Genomic DNA, 25,187 nt, shown 5'->3' on the forward strand with positions numbered 1-25,187 from the left:
TTGTCTCATGAATATTAAACACGTTGCGTGACGTTCGACCAATAAACTGATTGAATGAACGAATCCTACTATGGTTAAGGAAGATGTGTAAATATTAATTAGGAGACGTGACTGAACGCTCCAAGGTTACCAAGCAACGTCAGCTTGACCTCATTAATATTCAAAACCTTTGCCATAGTAGGAACTATTGTTTCGCATCTCGCTGCGTGGCACAGTTACGCCACGCCTTTGGCTTGTCCAATGAGGAATGTTTCTTACACGTCAATCAAAACAAAAACGTACAGAGTTATCCATCAAACCTTCCAGTTTTCCCAGAGTAGTTTATTGGCAAAAAAAAATTAAAGTTATTATAAGTCTGTTTGTGTCTTTTGTCGTATGAATTGCTGGGATTATCATTTAAAAAGCAGGATTTAAGAGTTTATGTCTCAAAAAAACGAAGAAAAAAAAGAAATGAAAGAAAATTCGTGAAAAATAGGCCTACAAGAATGTGATTTTTAATAATTCTGTTTTCATCATCTCGATAGGGTTTCATACTGCCTCCTGGTGTTGTAGATCAAAACAGCACTGCCAGTTCAGAACTGGCTTTTCATCAAAAGATTTTTTATAACTTAAAATTAAACAAGAATTTTAAACCTGGCTTTATCTAATGGTAAGATTTCTGTTCTGGACATGTTTGCAAAATTAGTGCATATGTAATTAGATAGTGCCTCATTTGCATATTTAAAAATTACATTTCAGAAAACTTGTAAAATTAAGCAATTGTCTCAATGTACTGTGCTAAACAAACTGGGAAAGTATGGTAATATCTATTAGTCAAAATGTTTATGCTATTTACCTTGCTGTCTTGACACATTATGAGGTTCTTTTTAAAATGAACCACATTAAAAGGACCCTAAATCCATCATTTACTCAATGTCATGTTGTTCCAAACATGTATGTCTTTCTTTCTTCTATATGGAATACAAAAGGAGATATTATGCCAAATGTTAGGGACTGGCAGCCTCAGGCAACATTCACTTTCATTGCATCTTTTTTTTTTCTCTCCATACAATGAATGGTGTCATTCTGTGAAAGGCTATCATTCCAGCTAATATCTCCTTTTGTGTTCCACCGAACAAAGAAAGACATATGGGTTTGGAGCAACGTAAGGATAAATAAATAATGGCAGAATTTTAATTTATGGATGGACTCTGTTAAACCCAAACTTTGTTATGCTAATGTTTAGCCTACTGGAGCAGAAAGTATTCCAGTGCTCTCATTCATTCTTCTGACTGTTTACAGTAAAGATACTGTAATTAGTAGGTCTACAGTCTAAACAGATGGCTGTGAACGATGGAGGCCTCAGTAAATGCACTTGCAGCATCACCACTGAGATAATAGATGATCTCACACTCGCGTCCTTAGATGGGGTCATAGGTCACCTCATGAGAGACAGCCATCCATGGTACCAACTGTTTACCAAATCTCACATGGTCTATTACATAACTGTGTCTCACTGTCCATGGGCCTTATATCCTCAAATATAGTGTTAAATTGATTCAGATTGATTTAGAATCATGTTAATTACAAAAAAACAACAATATCATTGTGCCTGATGAAGACCTTTTGGTCGAAATTACTACATAGGGTTTACTTGACTTCTATGAAATGTTTCTACATGAATCTATCCTCCTCTCCTAAGTGTAATCTCTGTTTTCATGAATCTCTAGGCACATGGACTTCTTTTGGGATTGTCGCTCTCTCTCACCTTTTTGGATCCAGTTCTCACAGGACTTATCATATCTGCTGGACACCGATATATGTTTGACTCCACGCCTCTTTTTTGAATGATTTTGGGGACCTTCCATTATCCACTCAACAAAGATGTTTACTGTTAGCCACTCTCACAGTGGCAAAAAAAAAATGTTGGTCAACCATTGGAATCCCCTCACACAATGGACAGACGAACGTGACAGTGTCTTTGTTGGACATTATTTCAATGGAACTCTCAACCCCTCTTTCAATGCATGGATCCAATGTTACGTCTGTAAATTTATGCCATGCCGCTTTTGATATTGTCTCAACTTTTTTTTAACGTCTTTGTAAACCTGATTTTTTTTTAATGAATTTATTTATTTTGTCTTCCTTCTGTGTTTGTATTATATTTCTATTTTCTTGAAGTCTACCAGGGGTAGGATGGTTTGGGGTGGGTTCTAGATTTGTATAATTGTATTCTTGTATTTCTTTGCCTCTAAAAAAAAAGAAAAAGAAAACTCAATAAACAGTTGTTAACAAAAAAAAAAAAAAAAAAAGACCTTTTGGTTGAAATGTTGCATTGAATAAATAATTTATTAGAGCAGTTATTTTCAGTGTGCGGACTTCACCTTTCTTTTTTCAACAATAAAAACAGCCCAAAACACATATGCTAGAATTTGTGATGGAGAATTAAATAATTTAATTAAATAATTATTAATTACAAAAAAAAAAAAAAAATAAAATAAAATAATAAGAAGAAGAAAAACCTGAAGAATATTGGACTAAATTGCTCTAGTTTATCCACATTCTTTAAAAAATAAATAAATAAATAAATAATAATATATTGTATAATTTGACTCCATATTTTTCTTGGTTTATGTTTTATCTATGTATTTCTTTCTTTTTTGTTTTTCTAAAAGCTATAAACTTTGTCCTTTGTTGTATATACTATCGCTCAAAAGTTTGGGGTCTCTTATGCTCATTAAGCATTAATATTAATATTGTTACATTTTAAAATTGTAATATATTTTAAATGGTAATTTATTGCTGTGATGGCAAACCTGAATTTTAAGCATCAGTACTCTAGTATTCAGTGTCACATGATCCTTAATAAATTATTCTAATATGTTGCATTGTACTGCTTAATTTTTTTTTTTTTTTCAGGATTCTTTGATCAGAATGTTTAAAATAACAACATTTATTTGAAATAGAAATCTTTTGTAATGTTTTACAAGACAAAGCAGGATCTAAACGCAGCAGAAGTTTTATTCTAACAGAATCCAAAAACAGAAACTCAGGGAACAGACAGGAACAGAACAACAATGTACACGTAACAGTATCCTGCCCTCCCGGAAGGCATGACCTTGCGCTGTATAACATCCATAAGGGTGGGAGGGTGGGCGCTCTGGAGGCTGACAAGGACGTGGTTCAGCGGGACAGGAAGCCACCTGGGCAGATTGTGCAGCTCAGGGGGCCATGGCGGTGCGGGCTGTTCAGGGGGCCATGGCGGCGCAGACTGTTCAGGAGGCCATGGATGCACCAGTAATTCGGGGAGCCAGGGCAGTGCTGCCTCCGTGGCCTTCACCCGGGGGCTTAGCTTGGCCACTATTTCCCCCCTAAAATTTTCTTGGCAGGGCCTATCGGGTTCATGCCAGGGATAGGCTGTTGGGCTGGAGCGGTCTCTGGAACGGGCTTTTGGGCTGGACGGATACTGGAGCCCCCTCTGAGGGCTCAGGCGTGGCGGCAGCCATCTTGACCGAGGGCTCAGGTGTGGCGGCGGCCACCTTACTACGAGGCTCTGGAGTGGCGGCCATCTTGATATGGTAGTCAAGAGCTGGAGGAGTTTCCTCCTCACTCCCCACACATGTTGTGGACAAGTACCCACTCAACAAAATCCTGGAAGCTCCCCCGAGCCCCGGAAAAACACACAGAGGCTGGTGTCATCATAATGCATGAAAGGAACAAAATCCAAATACCTCTGTGTGTAGGCCTTGAGGGACAGATCCGCCTGGGAGAGGAGGAGAATTTGTACTGCTGCTAGATCCATATTATCAGTCAGTTAATCTGTAACACGTGGTTGAAATCAAGAGGAAGCAGGATCTAAACACAGCACAAGTTTTATTCTAACAGAATCCGAAAACAGAAACTCAGGGAACAGACATTTCCATATTTTGGGGCTTAATTATAAATGCGCAGATTCAGTGCGTGTCCCCTTTAAATGCTCGCGCTCCCCGCCTCCAAGCTCACGACTCTATAATACATTGCATAAACAAAGTTCACACAGCTAATATAACCCTCAAAATGGATCTTTACAAAGTGTTCGTCATGCAGCATCAGATCTTGTAAGTGTAGTATTTATTTGGATGTTTACATTTGATTCTGAATGAGTTTGATAGTAGCCTATGTGTGGCTAACGGGCTAAAGCTAACATTACACACTGTTGGAGAGATTTATAAAGAATGAAGTTGTGTTTATGAATTATACAGACTGCAAGTGTTTAAAAATGAAAATAACAACGGCTCTTGTCTCTGTGAACACAGTAAGAAACAATGGTAACTTTAACCACATTTAACAGTACTTTAGCAACATGCTAATGAAACATTTAGAAAGACAATTTACAAATATCACTAAAAATATCATGATATCACGGATCATGTCAGTTATTATCGCTCCATCTGCCATTTTTCGCTGTTGTCCTTGCTTGCTTACCTGCATAAAGTCTGTTTATTTGGCTCTGTGCTGCTCCAGACGTTAATACTGGCTTGTGTAATGCCTTGAACATGAGCTGGCATATGCAAATATTGGGGGCGTACATATTAATGATCCCGACCGTTGCGTCACAGTCGGTGTTATGTTGAGATTCGCCTGTTCTTCAGACGTCTTTTGCACAAATCAATTTTACATAAGAAGGAGGAAACAATGGTGTTTGAGACTCACTGTATGTCATTTCCATGTACAGAACTCTAATTATTTAACTATGCCGAGGTAAATTCAATTTTCAATTCTAGGGCACCTTTAATAAAACTGACCCCAAACTTTTGAACTTTTTGTATGTGTAAATGTTTTGAATATGCTTCTTTATGATAGAAAAGTCACCAGTTGCAACACTCCCTTAAGAATAGCCTTATTTAAAATAGTCCCAAACATATAATCTGTAACTGAGACAGATGTTATGCTAAAAATACTGTCAACTTAACATTCACTCATGATACATAAATCTGCTTTAGTCTGACATCACTGTGATATCATTAAGACATCCCTGAATGGATTCATCTGTGGTTGGCAGTGGGAGGAGGATGCTGGGACTCTGAATGAGCCTGTGTTGGTGTCTGCTCTCACAGTGTGATAGCGCCCCCTACTAGCGTGAAATACTTTATGGGAAGACTGAATGTGTGTGTGTGTGTGTGTGTGTGTGCGTTTGTCTCTTATTTGTTGTTTTGTACCTTTTACCTTAGGTTTAAGTTTTACCTTTACCTTAGCCTATTTGTCTTCGTTTTGCCCTTTTCCTTATTTATGTTTAGTATGGTATTTTTATATACTTTTTGTGGTTGGAATAAATAAAGAGAACACCATTTTTTTGATGTTCACCACAAAAACTCTCATCAGCATCATTAATAAATACACATGAAGTTCACTTTAATGTTTTTGTTGCTTATGTCCGTTATGTAACAGTTTATGTGTTGTTACAAACTATCACCACTAGAGAGCGTGTGTTCATTGGAGTTTATTGAACACAGGACAATAAGGTCAAATAGTCTGGTTCATTTAGTTAATTCATGGGAAAACAACCTAAGGTTTGCCAGTGATTCTTACCTCTTTTTAATGTCATGGGAAATTTCCAACCAATCACTGCATGTTGTGTATACAGAATCAGTGATTTCTAAATCCATTTTCACAACATGGCCTAACACACTTAGAACAGTGCTGTTAACTTACTATAAGAGTGACTGTTATAAAACAAGTTGAAGCTGAACAATCTGGCAATAATGGCAAGAGATTTGGGCTTGTAATTCAAAACACGCCTGATTTTTTTTTTTTTTTTTTTGGCACCTGGTAGTGCCAGCTGAAGGCTGTGTGCCACGAATGACATACACAGAAAGTACATGATTTTGGCCAATTCTGTAAGGTGCACAGCAAAACAGATCAAGATCATATTTGATTTTATTTTGTTTTTCTACAGTTAACTCAGCCACAAAGCTTGGCTGAGCAGCTGGAACTGGTAAACAGCATAAAAATATTGATAAAATCTTTTCATTCTTTCTGGACAAAGAATGACTTTGTGTTTTCTTTGTCGTATATCTTTGATTTGCAAACACATGTACAGTACACTAACGTTTAAAAGTTTGCGGTCAGTAAGATTTTTTAATGTCTCTGAAAGAAGTCTCTTAAGATTGCATTTATTTAATCAAAAATACAGTAAAACAGTAATAAGGTGAAATATTATTACAATTTAAAAATAACTGTTTTATACAGTAGATAAATATAGTTTAAAATGTAATTTATTCCTGTGATAGCAAAGCTGAATTTCATTACTCCAGTCTTCAGTGTCACATGATCCTTCAGAAATCATTATATGTTGATGTGGAGTTATTATTATCACACAGTTGTGCTGCTTAATATTTTTGTGGAAACTGTGAAACATTTATTTTCAGGATTATTTGATGAATAGAAAGTTCAAAAGAACAGCATTTATCTTTGAAAAATTTTATTTGAAAATGTTCTGTAACATTATAAACGTCTATACTGTCACTTCTGATCAGTTGAATGCATACTTGCCGAATAAAAGTTTGTTTGTTTGTTTTAAATCTTACCAACCCCAAACTGTTGAACAGTAGTGAATAGACTTCAACAGAATCTAATATCGGGATGTAGAGATCAAAAATACAACCGGTAACCCCGGTAACTGCCATTAATGTCTTGTTAATACACCACCATGTTTTGTCATGCAAAGTATCTTTTTTTTTTTTTTTTTTGTAATTTAGTTTTTTCCAGTTTCCGGTGCAATTGTAGTCTTCAATGTATCAAGAAAAACTTTTATTAAAAACATTTAAATCATTTTTGCTCTAGAAAAGCACAATATCAAAAGGTTTTTAATCTTTTCAAAAAAATTCCAAACAAGTTCAGAAAAAAACTCCTTAAGTTGCTGTGCACTAAATTGTTGGGTACTGAAAGAGAAGATCTGGAAAATCTAATCATGCCCAATGGCTTATGTCGAACAATAAACAGTAGTAGCATCATCTAAATCATTCATTATGATTAAAATAAAAACATTAATAAATGTGAGTCTACATCAATGTGCTTCTGTACAGTCTAAAATCTCAGGCTGAGCTTTCACTCTGCCCGTCATTTTAAGAGCACGGACAATTGGCCAGACGTCCATTAAGGGGCGGGGCAGAGGACACAGCCGGTAAGTTCATTGGTGGGGTCGATGAGCGCCAGCTCAAGGGTCAATCTCCATTGGAATGATAGTGAGGATGACGTCCTCATTGCCACGTCGAACCACCACACGTAAACTGGTGTCCTTTTTGATGGCTGCGCTCACATCTGTTGCTGTAGAGATGCGCTGACCATTGATGGAAATAATGACGTCGTGTTCCTTAAGTCCACCTCTGCAGAAGAGGCAAAAGAAGAGAGGAAAAGCATTTGAAGAGGAGGACTAAAGAGGACAAAAATAATCTTTTTGATTAAGGTTTATTCCTCTTAAGAGAATTTACATCACAAAGACTGAAACCTCTCCAGTATAAATCAAATATTACTGGATTTCCCAGAATTACTCCAAAATAGCTTCCAAAACCAACTCTGAGGGCTGTACGTAATGTATTTTTACAGTTGTTGTAGAACTGTACGCTTCATCAAAACATCAGCATTAAAAGCATAATGGCTCTATAATTCAAACCTTATCACTTCAAATGGCTTTTTAAACCATATTTCAGATATATACACCTACATCTATATTAAGTCAAACAAAACACACTGAGATCGCATTCACATGCTCTGTCAGACTAACCACCTAGGTTATATACTAGACTTCACAAGTACTTCCTGTTTGTTGAATTGAAAGTGTGACATTTGGTAATCATCTGTTATTCAATTGTGAATCATAATCGTAGTGGTGTCACGCTGAGAGGAAAGAAGCCGTTGTTTGTGTGTCTGGGTGCCATCTGAGCTTGTTCTTAACATGTCCAAGCTTTCAGGAAAACTAAAAATGGCCTGGTTCAGGATGTGGTGGGCAGTGGATTGGACTGTGGTTATGGAATTATATCAAAACAGTGTTTTATGTAAAAAGAATTTCATCACATGAACCTGCAAACCATAAATTTGCCTTTGAGTATGTGTTTACTTTTGTTTATAACAAGCATGTAATGAAGACAAGATACACTGAAAATGCTAACGGATATGATGTGGCAGTGACTGGACCTGAGTCACACTAACTGGAAGTTGTTATTCAAATTTAAAGGGATTTTTTACATGGAAATAAACATTCTATCATCATTTACTCACCCTCATGTTGTTCCATGAGATGAATTTTTATTTTTTATTTATTTTTTTGATCTGTAGGAATATTTTAGTTGTTTTTTTCCTGTCCATACAATGAGAGTCAATTGAAAGTCAACACACAATAGAAAAATATCTTCTTTTGTGAAAGTCATACAAGTTTAGAACGACAACATGAGGGTGCATAAAACAGAGTTTTCATTTTTAAATGAACTATCCCTTTAATTTATATGCATTTTCAACACTTTATATGTCTCTCTCGCTCTTACGCGCATAATGGTTTCAAAACAAAGGAAGAGGGAAGAGGTTTTTGTGAGAGTCAATAAACATGTTGGGCTGAAATGATGAACATCAGCAGGTTTTTGTGTGAGTGTGTTTTGATGAGAGTCTAACATAAATTTAAAACATGTGGAGACCGATGAAGCCAAAGACAATATCCCTCCAAGCATGACGGCAGAGAGCATGTGGCCAGTAAAAACAGCATGTGAGTGTTGCCAAACGAATTGACCTGCACTCTTGACCTGCTTGGCATTATGGGACTTCGAGTTTTGGTGACTCACGCTGCAGCTGGGGTTTTGGAGATGACCTCAATCACATAGGCTCCTGATGTGATGTCGGGGAAGTCTCGCAGTCGACCTTTCAGCTCTTTGGACAGTCTGTGAGCGGGAATGAATAGAATTACATCAGATCTGTTGCCTTCATAGAATTAAAGAGGTGAAATATGTTCTGTCCCAAAAAATTAAAACTAATAGGCTTAAATTATACTCCCTGTAATATGGTACTATAAATCACTCAGAGTATAAAAACAGAGATCTACATAGGATTACATAATCATGTGAAGTCTTCCATAAGGTCATGACATCCACCTTATTAATGTAGGTATTAATACATTTGATGCACGGATGTGGTTATGTACTCACGCAGGAGTGAGGGTCATCATACGAACACCGATGTATCTTTTCTTGGTCGCTCCTCGTCCTGTAAAACAGCCAGATGAACAAAATGTAAGTTAGTTTACTGAAACACACCACTACTCTATCTCATATATCAGATCTGGATATGAATGTGCCCGTCATACCTCTGGCCAATCTGTCATATGACTCAGCAAGAAACTGACGTATCTTGTCTGACGGAATAGCGAAGGAGATTCCAGCCGTCACCTTCAATGTGTTGATCCCAATCACTTCACCATCCTATAGGGAAAAAAATGATCCAGTATGCACACGATTATCCTTATGTTAACAACGAACTTTAAAAATGACTTTTCATGTCCAATAACCTAGGAAATGTACATCACGTAGTAACATCTAAAGTCATGTTTCATGAACATTCAAGAACATGTCTCATGATGTTTCATGACTCTCATATTATATTAGATTCGTACATAATATACTAAAATAAAATAATTTGTGATCATTTTAACTTAAAACAGTGTTGTTATTTTAACCAAAACTATTAAAAATGATTTTTGGTCATTAAAATTTAGCAATGTAAATGTAAATATTACATATTTAAATATTACATTAGAAATTATGCCTTGGCAACAAACTGAAAAAAATATGTTTAAGTTGAAATAATAAAATGACTAAAACGGAAAAAAACAAAACAAAATAATAGAAATATTAAAAAAGCACATAATTACTCAAAATTAAAATGAAAACTGAAAATAAAAGCACAAAAGAAATAATAGTACATAAATAATACTAAAAGTAACAGTATTTCATGTCCAATTATTTATTTATATGGTAACCATGTAGTAAGTACAGTAGGATAATGTCCGGTCAAATGGTCATCATCACACCAAAAAACCTTTGGGATGATACAAGACCCCTCCACTGCAGGTCCTGATCAGGATTTATCCTTTGATAATGTACATTATCACATTATCACTAACATATTCACTTTTTACTGTAATCCTTGGGACATGAACTTTAAAAAGATGCCTTTTGACACATCTGACTGATGGTTAGAGTTGCACCATGTCAAATTACACTGGGTCTCACTGGGGTAACATTACTGTAACACCAGACATGTAAATGGGTCCTGATGATAACCACACAGTCATGATCTGTGCAAATATATAGCATATATTCATGTTCATATGGGATTTTATTGAACAGTTTTGGAATGTGGAAATGCTCACCAGATTGACTAATGGTCCTCCTGAGTTGCCATACTGTAAAAGAGACATTTCATGTGTTAAGCGGGTTCATGTGGGTTATATGTTTGATTTGTGTGTGTGTGAGCCACATGGTAAGACCATCAGATGGAGAGACAGACATCAAAATTAATAAAACAATAAATGACTTAAAATTTAAAAATAAAGCAATAAATAAAATGCAGTTAGAAAGAGTGCAATACTTCACTCACATTAATGATGGCGTCAGTCTGAATGTAATCCATATCTGAGTTTCGTAGACCTAACTCTTTTCCGCCTCTCTGCGTAGTGCTTACTATCCCTGTGGTAACCGTATTCTGGAGGGAAAATGGGCTGCCGATGGCAACCACAAATTCTCCTGGTCTGAGGTCAGCCGATCGGCCAAGTAGAAGCACAGGAAGCTTACTCTGTTGGTCAGAAAGAGAAAAAAAACTGTTATGTTGGAAATGCCTTTATTTCAGTATCTGCCCATAAGACAGGAATAGACTAAACTTTCACAAACTTAAAGCCTGCAAAAGTCCATAAAAGAACTTTAATTGATATCCAATAGTGGCCACCCAACACAGCTGTTTTTGACATTCTAGCAACTTTATGACATTGCAAATTCAGTCATGTGATAAATGCTTCTATGCAGGCGTTCCATAATTCCGCTCTTCAATTTCCTGAACTGCCCAGAACTGCCATTCTAACAGTCCTATACTAACACCTCTGTGTGTCCGCTATCAAGTGTCTGCTAAACAGGAGTTTGGATTTTAAATTCAGACCTCTGAAACCTTATCGCCAGGCAACCTTTATGACATCACGGAAAAATAAGCACTTAGGACAGGACGGGACAAATCAGAATGCTGTTTTGCCCTTCCTGTGGGGAATCATTTACGGAATCTCCCCTCTCAACACAGGGGGCTTGATTAGGACGATCATCGTGACAACAGAATATGCCTGTTTAGCCATTGCACTGGTGTCTAGTTTGTTTACTGACGGTAAAAATAGAGTCAGAGAGTGGATAACAGACACGCTGAGCTTGATATGCACACACATTTTCATTTTGCCTTGCGTGTATGGGCTTTTTATGAATTGCGGGTATTTTGGGGATAGTTCAGATGACAGCGATGTGAGATGTCTTTACCGAAAAAAAACAAAACAATACTGAAAGGTTAATGAGGGAAATTTTCAATATTAGATTGCTCTCTAAGGCCTGATCAGGATAATACAGGAAGATGTTTCACAATATTACCTATTATCCTAACATAAAATGTTAGGCTGGAAGAATCTTTGTTGTTATATCTGAACTAACACCATAAACAATACCTAAACTAAATCAAAATATTCATGACAACGAGAACAACTTCAGAAAGAAACAAAATGGCTTCCTTGTTACCATACAGTTTCTACTCGGGCTGTATCTACATGATGGAGGGGAAGGAAACTGTAAATCCAGAGCAGTAAACTGATCCTGGGCATTTATCATGAGGTGAACTCTCAGCGAACTCGACCTGCGCTCTTGGGGTTTTAAAAATAGTGGAGGATAAAGATGATGATGACTGGCAAACCAGACAAAGAAATCTATCACTCCCTCCTCCCTATCCTAGGGACCAAAATGATGCACAGCAATTAATGTCACGTCAATATGATGCTGTGTTCATGAAATGTTAATTCAGGACTTTACGCTCTTAACTTCCTTTTCAAGCAAGCTTAAGTATAAAATTATATTAAAAAACTAACTAATTTAAATGTAGTTTATCATTGTTTATTGCACAAATTTCACAGTTTATATTAAAAAGCAGTCTAAATCAACATTGTGTATGCCGCCCAAATGAAGAATCTCACAGCTGCAATATATATCCGTGCGAATATGCGCGCGTGCCGTAATCAAAGATCAGCCAAACGCTGCCCATGCTCCTGGTCGGAACATCAGAGCTCTATTGGGTTACCATTGCAAAAAGATGAGATCATGCTTCAGACACAAAGGTCACATTAGAACTCACACCACTTATTAGCCACAGTGAAGCTAAGTCAGCCATTTTGTGTCAATGTGGCATGTTAGTCAACCATTTTGTGTCTGTGTGAAATGATAGTTTCCATTTAACATCCACATGGAAAACCACCATGAAAACTTCCCTCTTCATTTTTCGCTCTTTCTCCTCACCACAAAGATGACTCAGTGTTCATGTCCGAACTCAAAATATAGGCAATTATCAGTATATTAGAGCAGTGATTATACATTGGCAGGATATCAAAAATGGTGCCAGAGCTTAAAAATGCTCTGTGATGTTAATGCTTAATGCTTTGTAATGTACTATATATAAATATATATAAATGAAGGCCCAGTTAAGTGTATATAAACTTGTTGTACTTATCTATATAGGCTTATATATTGTTACTCTTTATATACACTAAGGATGAAAGTATTGAGAGACACCTCTTAACTATTGAATTCAGGTGTTTCAATCATTCTGGAGAGCTCAGTGAATTCAAGTGTGGTACTGCGATAGGATGCCATCTTTGCAATAAGTCAGTTTATGAAATTTAATCCCTACTAGATATTCCAAGGTCTACTGTAAGCGGTATTATTGGAAAGTGGAAGCATTTAGGAACAGCAGCAACTCAGTCACGAAGCAGAAGACCACATAAGTCACAGAGTGCTGAGGCATATGGTGTGTAAAAGTCACCAACACTCTGCTGATTCCATAAATGAAGAGTTCCAAACTTCCACTGGCATTAATATCAGCACAAAAACTGCAAACTGTGTTGCAGGAACTTCATGGAATGGGTTTCCATGATGGCCAAGCAGCTACATGCAAGCCTCACATCACCAAGTACAATGCCAAGTGCGTATATTGTGTATACCCACATGGAAAGAACCTATATGTGGATATATGCGCATATATGAAACCTATATGCAGTGTATATGCACGTATATGCTGCATATATGCACATATATGATAATATATATGCTGCATATATGCGCATATATGCTGCATATATGCGTATATATACTGCATATATGCGTATATATGCCACATATAGGCAAAATTGAGGTGCATATATGTGCATATACAGGAAATATAGGTCTCCTGTATTGCTTCTTCATATCCACATATAAGCCCTATACATACAAGATATGTCTTCTGTATAGCTAATGGCAGGATCTGGTCATTTTGTAGCTCATATCTCATTTTTGACTGTCATACATGATGCCTAGCTCATATTTTCTATTATCAAGGCAAAAACTAAGAATTAACAAAAAAAATTATGCAAGAACTTATGTATGTGCGAATGTAGCAGTTATGTATTTAGACAATTATTTTGTGATTCCACTTGCCATGACCATATTTGGGGTTTCCTGCCGCCATGCTGACTTGGGGTGTTGACGCACTTTGCTGCTTTCCAGTCTGCATGAGACATCACAGCGGTAGGTCGCACAAAGTTTTTGCGGTGATTCAATTAAGGCCATGTTTCATGTAACAGCTGAATTCACATGATATATTTGTATGATTGTAATCCCTCTGTGATGTACATTCAGATGTTTCGTTGATTATTTTTCTTTACTTAAGTTACTTTTAATATCTCTCTTTCTCAGCGTTGTGCGTTGCTGCCGCATGCTGTTTGTATGCTGCACAAGTCCTCATATATTGCCATTTGTGTTATACAGAATAAAGTGAGGACCTGATGGCAAGATTTTTCGCAGTCTGTCTTTGATTACGACACAACGCAGAAAAAACACCGCTACACGAACACGTGAAATTGGTCCCACATGGAAAAAACCTATATAAACATATATGTTTCAATATAGGTTTGATATAGGTTTTTAATATATGTGACATATATAAAATTGGCCGTTTTCCTATATTATGTGTACATATATGTACATATATGTGTATATATATATATGTGTGTGTACATATATGTGTACATATATGTGTACATATATGTGTACATATATGGGTACATATATGGGTACATATATGGGTACATATATGTGTGCATATATGTACATATATGTACATATAATATAGGAAAACGGCCAATTTTATATATGTCACATATATGTAAAACCTATATCAAACCTATATTGAAACATATATGTTTATATAGGTTTTTTCCATGTGGGTATAGGACAAGCTACTCTGACATATACAACATATGATGGTGAACAGTTACATTGGTCATTTCAGCAGGTTGTGAGATTACCTTAACAGGCCATGAACTCTAATAAAGCTCTGCTATGTGAGACTACAGGTCATCAGTTCCTTATAAACATTTACCAGCATTAACACCTGCATCCATCTGGCCTATAAAAGCATGACAGTGCTGAGTTACCCAGGTGTCTTTGTTAATGATACTGCAGTCTGAGAATACCTGTCAATCTGGGACACGTAAAAACAGTCTCACCCTCACCCGATGCCAATGAAACATTAGTAGATCTTTGAGAAAGAAGACTTTGTTGTCCCTGTAAGACCTTCAAGATAAGACTAGCATAGGGGTCTCCAAACAGAAATAGAAGACATGTGTCACAAGAAAAAAAAAGAAGCAAAACAAGATTTATCTACTTTCATTTCAGTAGAGATATATTATATGCACATACCAACCAGATTCATGTCAGACAGAAAACAACAACACGAAAACAACAATGAAAACAAATATACCACTTGATTTTCTGTAAAGGGTAAGGACACCTCTCAAACAATGATGTGGAGGATGTGGAAAAAAACAAACAAAACAAAACTGAATGATAGTCAATTTCCTCACCTATTAAATTGGTAATGATATATTTTATTTCTTGAGGTGATTTTAATTCCCTTTTTGAGTTCATTTTAATCAAACAGTATTTCCACTGCCCGCATTTAAAAAAAAACATTCCACTATACTTTAACAAGCACTTATGCAGGTGCAAAATGGGTAACAGTCTGATGAAGGTTTAGTTTATTATTAGAAGGTTGTTGTGGAGTGGTAGAGTTTCCACAGGTTGACATTCCCATGCATTACTAAAAATGTGTGTCTGCCTTTAAACATCAGTTTGCAGTTAGTCACGTTCTGAACAAATGCAGAAAAAGAAGCATTCAAAAGACATCATTAGCCACATGCAGTAAAAACTAGGAACCGGAGTTACTGAGATCACCGTCCCGCTCTGTCATCATTGTGCCCGTCAGTAGGCACCTAGTCTCACGTTGTGCTTACTAATTACTGCGCTGTGAGGGACTTTAGAAGATAAGCACCGGTTTAATTGCAAACACAGAATTCTCCACTTGGTGGGTTTGTGTTGGATGTGGCTGTAAGATATTTTCAGTGAGTGAGCTATTGAAGGTTCCTCAGAGATTTCTCCATCAAAGCTCAGTAGACTTAATAGAGTTCTCAATTATGTTTCATTTAAGTAAAGCATAATCTTTGTCTTTGGGATTTCTCCAAAAATTCCCTATGAGTAATAAAACAGGCACAGATAAGACAATTACTGACATACACTAAGTATAGAGCTATAAAACAAATGTTTGTAGCTTCACTTTCATTGGTTCATTCACTCAATTTGGTCTTGAAAGAATATGACGAGAAATGTTTGAATCAAATTGATTTTGTTCAAATGGAAATCTCAGACTTTCTTTAATTTAATCTGTGCTTATGTTTGAGATACAGCATTAGTGACATTAAGCGTATTTTCATACACCCGGCAGGCGCGACGCAAGTGTTTTTTGCTAGTTTCAGCCTGACGCAGTTATCATTTTCATGTCCTGCGCCACGTTGTTTAAATAGCAAATGCATTTGGGCCCATTTGTGTGCCCATGGGTGTGCTGGTCTGAAAACGAGGTGTGTTCAGCCACATTGTCGGCGCATTGCTATATTGAGGCAACTGAAATAGACTGCACCATTGACCAACTGAAACCTGGTCTAAAGTCAATGACCAACTGATATTTATATATATATATATATATATATATATATATATATATATTATTTTTTTTAAAGAGCGCGTTAGTAATATGCGCCTATAGGTGCGCGTACACTTTGTATGCTTGTACGCACTGTGTACACTTATTACACACACACAGGGATGCGCAGCAGCACACAAACATGCCAAATATTAAAAATAAAAGGTTCACAATGTAAAAGATTATTATTGTGTGCATAAAGATAAAAATGCTTTGGTGGAATCCGGCTTTTCCCGGAGATGGTCTGCTAACGCGCTTTAACCTCGCGTACGAGCAGATCCTTTCACTCGCTAGAGAAGCATTCAGTTTTTTTTTCGCTTGCAAATCCACCATGTAAACAGCGAATTCACCAAGGCTGGCTTTTAAAGGGAACGGGAGATGAGACTCTGATTGGTTTATTGCACCTATTACTCATTAAGAGAATAGGGACAACCCTTTTAGACCATGCGCCGGGTGCGCCGACCATTTTCCCCCTTGTTAAACTAGCAAAAGTGGATTCGGACACGCCCTAAGTGCACTTGCGCTGTGCGCTTTAGACCATGCGCTTATTAAAATAGGGCCCTAAACGAAAAAGTACTTTTCAAATGTCATGTAAATGCACTAGTCCTAGTTTTGTGACAACTTTAATTGTCTATACAAGATAATCACACTACAACTGGCCTTGGAATTGTGTGATGAAAGACAGGTGACACGCAACATGTATTTAATGTTTCAAATTTTGACATTGTGTATATGCATTATCTCATGTATACTTGGACAAATGAAGACAAAGAAGTTGGAGACTTCTTTGCTTCAGTTGTTGCTCTCATTGTATTTGACAATTGCGATATTAAATAGATATTAATTATGATTTTCCTTCCTTCCCATATGTTCTTGGTGTATTCAATCACAGAACAGCTGGAAATATACTGTATACTACAAACCTGAGACGAGTCCAGACTAGTGAGTTTCTGAGTGTGTGTTTGGGGGGAGGGGAGGGGGGTCAAGAGGTTTCAATGACATTCTATTTCCACGTCGCTGTCCCACATGGTAGTTTATACCATGCATATCCTCTATGGCTGTGCATACTTCTAATCTTGCTTCCACACTCAAATAGCCAAAACTACTGCTCTTTTCCCACGTGTGATTCACATCTTACCCTTTAATATTAAATGACTCATTTTGGCCCAACCAGCAGTCAGCCACATTATAGTAGTCTGGACTGCATTTTAGGCCACTGGAACATCGATAATCCAAAGAAAACTGTGTGTGTGCGCACACCATGTATTAGCCTTAAAGCTCTTATGCTAAACGGGAACCTTTCTCTTTGCTTTGGCTCACGACCAGAGCAGAGGAATGGAAAGGAAGACATGGGAGATTTACAAATGAGTTGACTAAATGTGTGATGGGCTGAGACATGAAAATGATTCATTTCCCTGGAGCTTCTGAGTTTGGGAACAGGAATGATGGGAAGTTCAGCTGATTGTGGAGGTTGGACCCTCCAGAGCTCCTCATCTGTACAGCGTCGCTTTGAATGTGGGTTAAATTTGTGTCCACACACACATATGGATTTATTTTCATTCCCTCACCACATTTTCTCTCGCTGAGAGGGAAAACACTTTCCCCTCTTTTCTGTTTCTGAAGTCTGGCTTCTGCAGTCAGAGTAATGATTTCCCAAGAGACAGACAGCCACCAATAAAGGGAAAGAGAGGGAGGAAGAAAGACAGTGTGAAGGACAAAAGATTGGGAAGAAAATAAATAATCTGCTCTATGAGTCCCTTCTCAGTTTATCCACCATGTGCTGCCCATTTTCTGCATGAGCAAAACTGTGTTGTGTGATATATGAGTTCATTTCTTCCTCATCAAGTCAAGGCATGAGCATACTACATGTTAGTGAATGTGAGTTGTGAAGTGTGCAGTGTTGGGTAGTAGCTAACAAAAATTAGCGATGGAACTGACATTTTTAACAACAACTACAACAAATATCAGAATTGCTTTAGCCAAGCAGGCTGAGGAATAAGTTTGTTTGGTTTGATTCAGTGAATAATACGTATCCAGTGCTGTGTTCGAAATTTCCCCCTATTCAGTAAGTTACCCTCATTCACTCTTCCCTACATTACTCCACTAATATAGTCCACTTGAAAGAGTGAATGAAAAAGAGGGAGTGAATTCGGACACTGATTGCACCGGAAGGGCTGTCGCTTTTGCAAAGTTTGTGCTTGCTGTTTAATAATCATATGAAACTTAACAAACTGGTGGCTCCAGTAGTAAGATTTATCTTGAACTCTTCATGGAAACTATGTATAAAGCTTAAAGGTGCCCTAGATTCAAAAATTTAATTTACCTCGGCATAGTTGAATAACAAGAGTTCAGTACATAGAAATGACATACAGTGAGTCTAAAACTCTATTGTTTCCTCCTTCTTATATAAATCTCATTTGTTTAAACGACCTCCGAGGAACAGGTGAATCTCAACATAACACTGACTGTTACATAACAGTCGGGGTGTACGCCCCCAATATTTGCATATGCCAGCCCATGTTCAATGCATTAGGGCAGCCAGTATTAACGTCTGGATCTGTGCACAGCTGAATCAACAGACTAGGTAAGCAAGCAAGAACAATAGCGAAAAATGGCAGATGGAGCAATAATAACTGACACGATCATTGATAACATGATATTTTTAGTGATGTTTGTAAATTGTCTTTCTAAATGTTTCGTTAGCATGTTGCTAATGTACTGTTAAATGTGGTTAAAGTTACCATCGTTTCTTACTGTATTCACTGAGACAAGACTGTCGTTATTTTCATTTTTAAACACTTGCAGTCTGTATAATGCATAAACACAACTTCATTCTTTATAAATCTCTCCAATAGTGTATAATGTTAGCTTTAGCCACGGAGCACTATCAAATTAATTCAGAATCAAATGTAAACATCCAAATAAATACTATACTTACGCGATTAGACATGCTGCATGACGAACACTTTGTAAAGATCCATTTTGAGGGTTATATTAGCTGTGTGAACTTTGTTTATGGTGTTTAAGGCAAGCGCGAGCTCTTGGGGTGTGGAGCACGAGATTTAAAGGGGCCGCGTACCCTGAATCGGCGCATTTATAATGATAGGCAGTTAAAAAAATTAATAAAAAAAAAAACTATGGGGTATTTTGAGCTGAAACTTCACAGACACATTCAGGGGACACTTAAGACTTATATTACATCTTTTGAAAAGTTGTTCTTCAGCACCTTTAATTAAACAATTTAATAATTACTTAAAATAAATTTATACCTGTATGATATTATGCTGTAGCCACATGTAACCAGTGCAGTTTGGAAAATAGATGGATAAATTATTCAGCTGCGGGTAGCATCTTCTGGCGAGATGCGGGAAATCATTCGGCATGCGACTCTCAAAGTGCATTATGGGTATTCTCTAGCTGTTGAGCGTACATCAGTTGAACACTCGTTATTGTGGGATTGAATGAGTGCACTCGATATCGTCCACTATGGTTTCGGACACCCCTACAAATGGCTGTCCCCTCAAATAGTGTACTATTTAAGGGTATAGGGGGCGATTTTGGACACAGCCCTGATTTATATTAGTGAATCAGTTCATTCAAATGGTTCAGTTTTTAGTTGTGTTTTTCAAAATGGTAGGTTCACTAGTTTTCTACTTCCAACTAGCATTCCTGTACCTCAAATCATATAGCGTGGTGACACCAAGGTCAAGAGTTCAATTCCCAGAGAATGCATGAACTGAAAAATACCTTAGATAACAATGTAAAATACTTAACATGTATTTTAAAAGTTCAATTTCAGTTAGACTAAAGCAGTAATTTATATTTTGTAAAATATTTTACGCATTTTACTATATATATATATATATATATATATATATATATATATAGTAAAATAGGCGGCTCAGTCTGTAGCTTGACTACTCAAAAACTCAATTATAACAGTAAATGTAAGCATACTTACTGAAAGTTTGACAGTACTGACCTACTTAAAATCTTACATCATGCATCAGAAAAAGGGAAGAAATTGCAGTAATTGCTTACAGGGTTGCAGGCACACACAAGTTCTCTCAAACACACACACACTCACATACTCAGTCTCTCCAGGGTCTTTGCCTGATCCTTTTCCAGCATGAACTCTAACTCACTTGTTGTGCCATTGAAGCCAATGCCCTTTTTTGATCCTCTTTTTATTTTTTATTTTTAAATGCCCTGTTAGTTAGAGACAAGTATTTTATCAGAGACAAGTCTGAACTGTCTCTATTAAACTCTTTCACAGTTGCTCACACAGACACACATGGCCATGATGTCATTCAAGATCACTCACTCAAACTGGGGCAAACTCTTTAGCACCTGGGTGTTAAAGAGCCACTGATTCAATCCAGCAGCAGCAGAAACACCAGCTGAGAGAGAGAGCTACATAAAACATCTCAGACTATAGGCACTGCCATGGGATCTGTTTTGACTACTGGGATCGGGATAAGAAGCAGTCGAGGAATCTGATCTTAGAGCAGTATGCATTCTTTGGGAACACCGGATCAGATTAAACTTGCAGTCTGGGTTTGCGTGTGCTTTATTTCTCTGGAGAACATATGTTTAAGAGCATGAGTGATTGTGAGGTTAGGATTGTCAGCCAAACATGCTGCCTGGTGTCTATCAGCCCACATTGACATATATTATAAGAGTCTGCACAGTGCACTGCACTGACCTGAATGAGCGGGAGGTTGTGGGTAATAGAAAATTTCGCCTAAGATGCCTTATATGGATTGTGTTGGTCATTCTGTATTTACGGGGTCAGTAATGTTCCTATTTTGGTTACATGAAAAGTCTCCTTTCCAGGGTTATGTGAATGCGGTAATTGCTGAAATATAGTCAAGTTTGAATTCCTGCAATCTTTAGATTGTCTATCTGTTTTGTTTTTTTTCTGTTAATGAAACACTTTTAGTTTATTTGGACTTGGTTTGATGTTACTCTAATAGTACCCTAAAACAGAGCCTGGCGAATTGCTGCATCGCAGTGTATTCATTCTTGAACCTTTTCTGTATAAACAATCAGGAACAAAAATAAAACCTTCATTTCCATTTATAAACCACGGTGAGGCGGCTTCCTGTGTAAAAAAGACATTATAAAACTGTTCAATCTGTCCACCTTAGTACACAAACCACACAGATGTTTGGTCTGTGGTAGGCTAAACATGCTAAGTGCCTGCTGAGAGAATAAGTGTCATTAAAACAGTTCAGCAAACTGCTTTCTGGAGCATTACTTTAGCCTTCGAGTCTCTGTGTGAATGTGTATGTGCTTAAAAACACCTTTATGCCTGATGAAGAGAGTACAACATCTGTTCCTGAGGCCTTGTAAACTTTCTCTCTCTGAAAGTATTTATTTCCACCCCTGTCTTTACCTTCCTCAACCTCATTTACCCTTTCTTCTGGTCAACCTAAAATGGGAGAACAGCTAAAGGATGCTATTGAAGGGAAGTCCTGCTGTAAATCAACCTGAATGTTGACAGTAAGAGGCTCGGATTTGTTGTAGAAGGATATATGGCACTTTACATGAATAGAGTACAAAACAGGATCTAAAACTTTTGGCAATTTGATTGTCAACCTCAGTAAGTAAAATTTAATATAATATAAATATTAAATACATATTTTTTTCTAGCAACAAAAATTAAACATTAAATCGATCGGTCGGTTTGCGCAGCGCTGCATAAAGTCTTAGTCGAACAAGCATAATGCCATTTCACAATCAAAGCTGACGTAATGCTTCTTCAGGCAGCAATTTTTGAATGTGTGCATAGGATCTAAGGCGGATGAAGACAGTGATCATTTTTGGGATGTTCTTCATCTTCACACAAATCAATTGTGTGGCCTTGGAGCACTTTAGAATATTTGCACTTTTTGAATAAATTTTGCCTGTAGTCATATCTGCCTGTTATATCCTGTGTTTTATATTATATAATACACAAATGGATAGGTTTATGGGTGGGGTTGGGTAACATGTTCAAACGTGTCTAAATAGTGTAAATATAAAAACAAATAAATGTTAATAAAATTATGCTGGCTGATTACATTGTGAATCACACCCCAACATATCATAATGGAAAAATTATAACCCAATATGTAATTTCATCATGACAATAACATTCCCATGCCTAACTGTCAATGGAGTACCCTGCACTTCGAAAAATGGCACTAAATGTGTGCGTTAAAGGATTAGTTCACTTTCAAATGAAAATTACCCCAAGATTTACTCACCCTCAAGCCATCCTAGGAGTATTTGACTTTCTTCTTTCAGATGAACACAATCTGAGTTATATTAATAAATATCCTGATGCCTCCAAGCTTTATAATGGCAGTGTATAATGGCAACGAGTAGAAAGCTCAAGAAAGTGCATCCATCCATCATAAACATACTCCTCAGCAGCACCAGGGGGTTAATAAAGGCCTTCTGAAGTGAAACGATGCGTTTGTGTAAGAAAAAATATCCATATTTAACAAGTTATAAAGTAAAATATCTAGCTTCCGCCAGACGGTGTTCCATATTCAACTTTCGGAAAATGCGTAACTGACGCAAGTTCGTAAGTTGAATATGGAAGGCGTAGGATGTAGCGTAAGCAGTTTCTTCATAACTTGAATACGGAAGGCGGTCTGGCAGAAGCAAGATATTTTACTTCATAACTTGTTAAATATGGATATTTTTCTTACACAAACGTATCGCTTCACTTCAGAAGGCTTTTATTATCCCCTCGGAGCCGTGTGGAGTACGTTTATGATGGATAGATGCACTTTCTTGAGCTTCATACTCGTTGGTCCTGTTCATTGCCATTATAAAGTCTGGACGCATCAGGATATTAACTCAGATTGTGTTCATCAGAAAGAAGATAGTCATATACACCTACAATGGCTTGAGGGTGAGTAAAGCTTGGGGTAATTTGCATTTTAATGTGAACTAATCCTTTAAAAAGTGACGCAGAGGGGTCCTGACCAGGCTTCAATACGTGACAAGTTGGGAGTGAGAATGTGTTGTAAAATGCTAGACCAAAGCTGTAAACATGATTTTACCAAATACAACATGTTCCTGGATGAACATCTTTGTTGATCCTGGAACAACATTCCAATCAACCAAAGATCAGATTTGAGGGACAAGTTTACAGTTTATGTCAAGTTTAGGCTTACAACCAGAGTTAAGGGCTTGTGCACCATTCTTATTCATCTATCATTTCCCTCTGATTTTAGGGATAAGTTATAGGTAGGGTTAGGTTTAGGTGTAGGGATAGGGTCAGTGCTAAATTTTCATACAGGAATGCTGTTCCAGGATCAACAAAATATATTGATCCAGGAACATGCCTTATGCTGGGTACACACTAAAAGATTTTTGAAAACTTATAAGATTTTCAAAATGTGAGAGATCACAAACATGAAAACAAAAAAAAAATACTAGATTTAACCGTTTTGCTCATATAGTGTGTGGTGTGCCGTGATGTGACAAAGACAGCACACCACACACAAACAGATTTTCATCTAGAGTCCCGACTGTGAACAAAATCTCTCGAGACTTCAGAATAAACATGACGGACGATAGGCAGGGAGCAATTACGGAAGAGGATTAGGGCCAAGCAATAATAAAAAAATAAAACCATCTCGAGATTGAAGTTGTTAAATTTCGAGAAAAAAGTCGAATAAAATGTTGAGAATAAACTCATTAAATTACGAGAAAAAACTCGTAAAATTTCAAGAAAAAAGTCGAGATAAAGAAAAAAGTCGTTAAATTATGAGAACAAATTCGTAATTTAACGAATTTTTTCTCATAATTTAATGACTTTATTCTCAACATTTTATCTCGACTTTTTTCTCGAAATTTAACGACATTTTTCTCATAATTTAACGAATTTGTTCTCGTAATTTAATGACTTTTTTCTCGTAATTTAATGACTTTTTTCTCTTAATTTAACGAATTTATTCTCAACATTTTATCTTGACTTTTTTCTCGAAGTTTAACGACATTTTTCTCATAATTTAACAAATTTGTTCTTGTAATTTAATGATTTTTTCTCGTAATTTAATGACTTTATTCTCAACATTTTATCTCGACTTTTTTTCTCGAAATTTAATGAGTTTTTTCTCTTAATTTAACAAGTTTATTCTCAACATTTTATCTCGACTTTTTTCGAAATTCGAAATTTAACGACATTGTTCTCATAATTTAATGAATTTGTTCTCGTAATTTAATGACTTTTTTCTCGTAATTTAATGACTTTATTCTCAAAATTTTATCTCGACTTTTTTCTCGAAATTTAACAACATTTTTCTCATTTTCTATTCAACATGTTGAATATTTACGATTCGCGATCGGGGCGCTTCCGACGTTCTTCAGAGCAGATTCAATCACTCTTAACACACTTCACACTAAAAGGAAAATCTCATAAGATAATCTGTAGGACCATTAAGATAATCGGGACATTACCTAGGATTGTCGGAAGGGGAGAAATCTGCCCAAAATCAGCCCGATTATCTTGTGTACCCAGCATTACTTGACAAAATCACGGTGACCTATAAAAGCAGTGTTGTGTTGGTTCCTCTTACCGGTGGATCAATCTTTATAAGGGCAATGTCTGCTTTTTCATCGACATCTTTGATCTTAGCATCATAAGAGGCTCCATTTTTAAGCTCCACCTTCACACGGTTTTTATTGGCTACCACATGGGCGTTTGTAACAATCAGGCCGTCGTCAGACACCATAAACCCTGACCCGCTCGCCACTGCCATCTCACGCTTTGAGTACACCATCCTAATAAAAAAGAGGGAAAGAGCATGAAAGAGAAAGAGATGGAAATGGAGGTAAAGAAAAACACATATGGTCAAATGTTCCTCTGTCTATTTAAT

The 25,187-nt window shown here is 36.9% G+C and overlaps 1 protein-coding gene across 1 annotated transcript in view; it reads right to left on the bottom strand.

The window, feature by feature from the left end:
- Window positions 1-6,753: 6,753 nt before the first annotated feature.
- The window catches only part of htra1a (HtrA serine peptidase 1a), a 33,469-nt gene continuing 15,035 nt past the window's right edge, over window positions 6,754-25,187 (bottom strand). The window contains exons 3-9 of the mRNA XM_048191247.1: window positions 24,888-25,092; window positions 10,600-10,794; window positions 10,373-10,405; window positions 9,308-9,422; window positions 9,150-9,207; window positions 8,790-8,885; window positions 6,754-7,343 (exon numbers count right to left, since the gene is read on the bottom strand). Coding sequence (XP_048047204.1) covers window positions 7,175-7,343; window positions 8,790-8,885; window positions 9,150-9,207; window positions 9,308-9,422; window positions 10,373-10,405; window positions 10,600-10,794; window positions 24,888-25,092 — 871 coding nt within the window. The 3' untranslated portion in view covers window positions 6,754-7,174. The remainder of the gene's footprint in view (window positions 7,344-8,789; window positions 8,886-9,149; window positions 9,208-9,307; window positions 9,423-10,372; window positions 10,406-10,599; window positions 10,795-24,887; window positions 25,093-25,187) is intronic.

Source organism: Megalobrama amblycephala, linkage group LG5 (genome assembly GCF_018812025.1).
Source record: "Megalobrama amblycephala isolate DHTTF-2021 linkage group LG5, ASM1881202v1, whole genome shotgun sequence".
NCBI classification, from domain to species: domain Eukaryota; kingdom Metazoa; phylum Chordata; class Actinopteri; order Cypriniformes; family Xenocyprididae; genus Megalobrama; species Megalobrama amblycephala.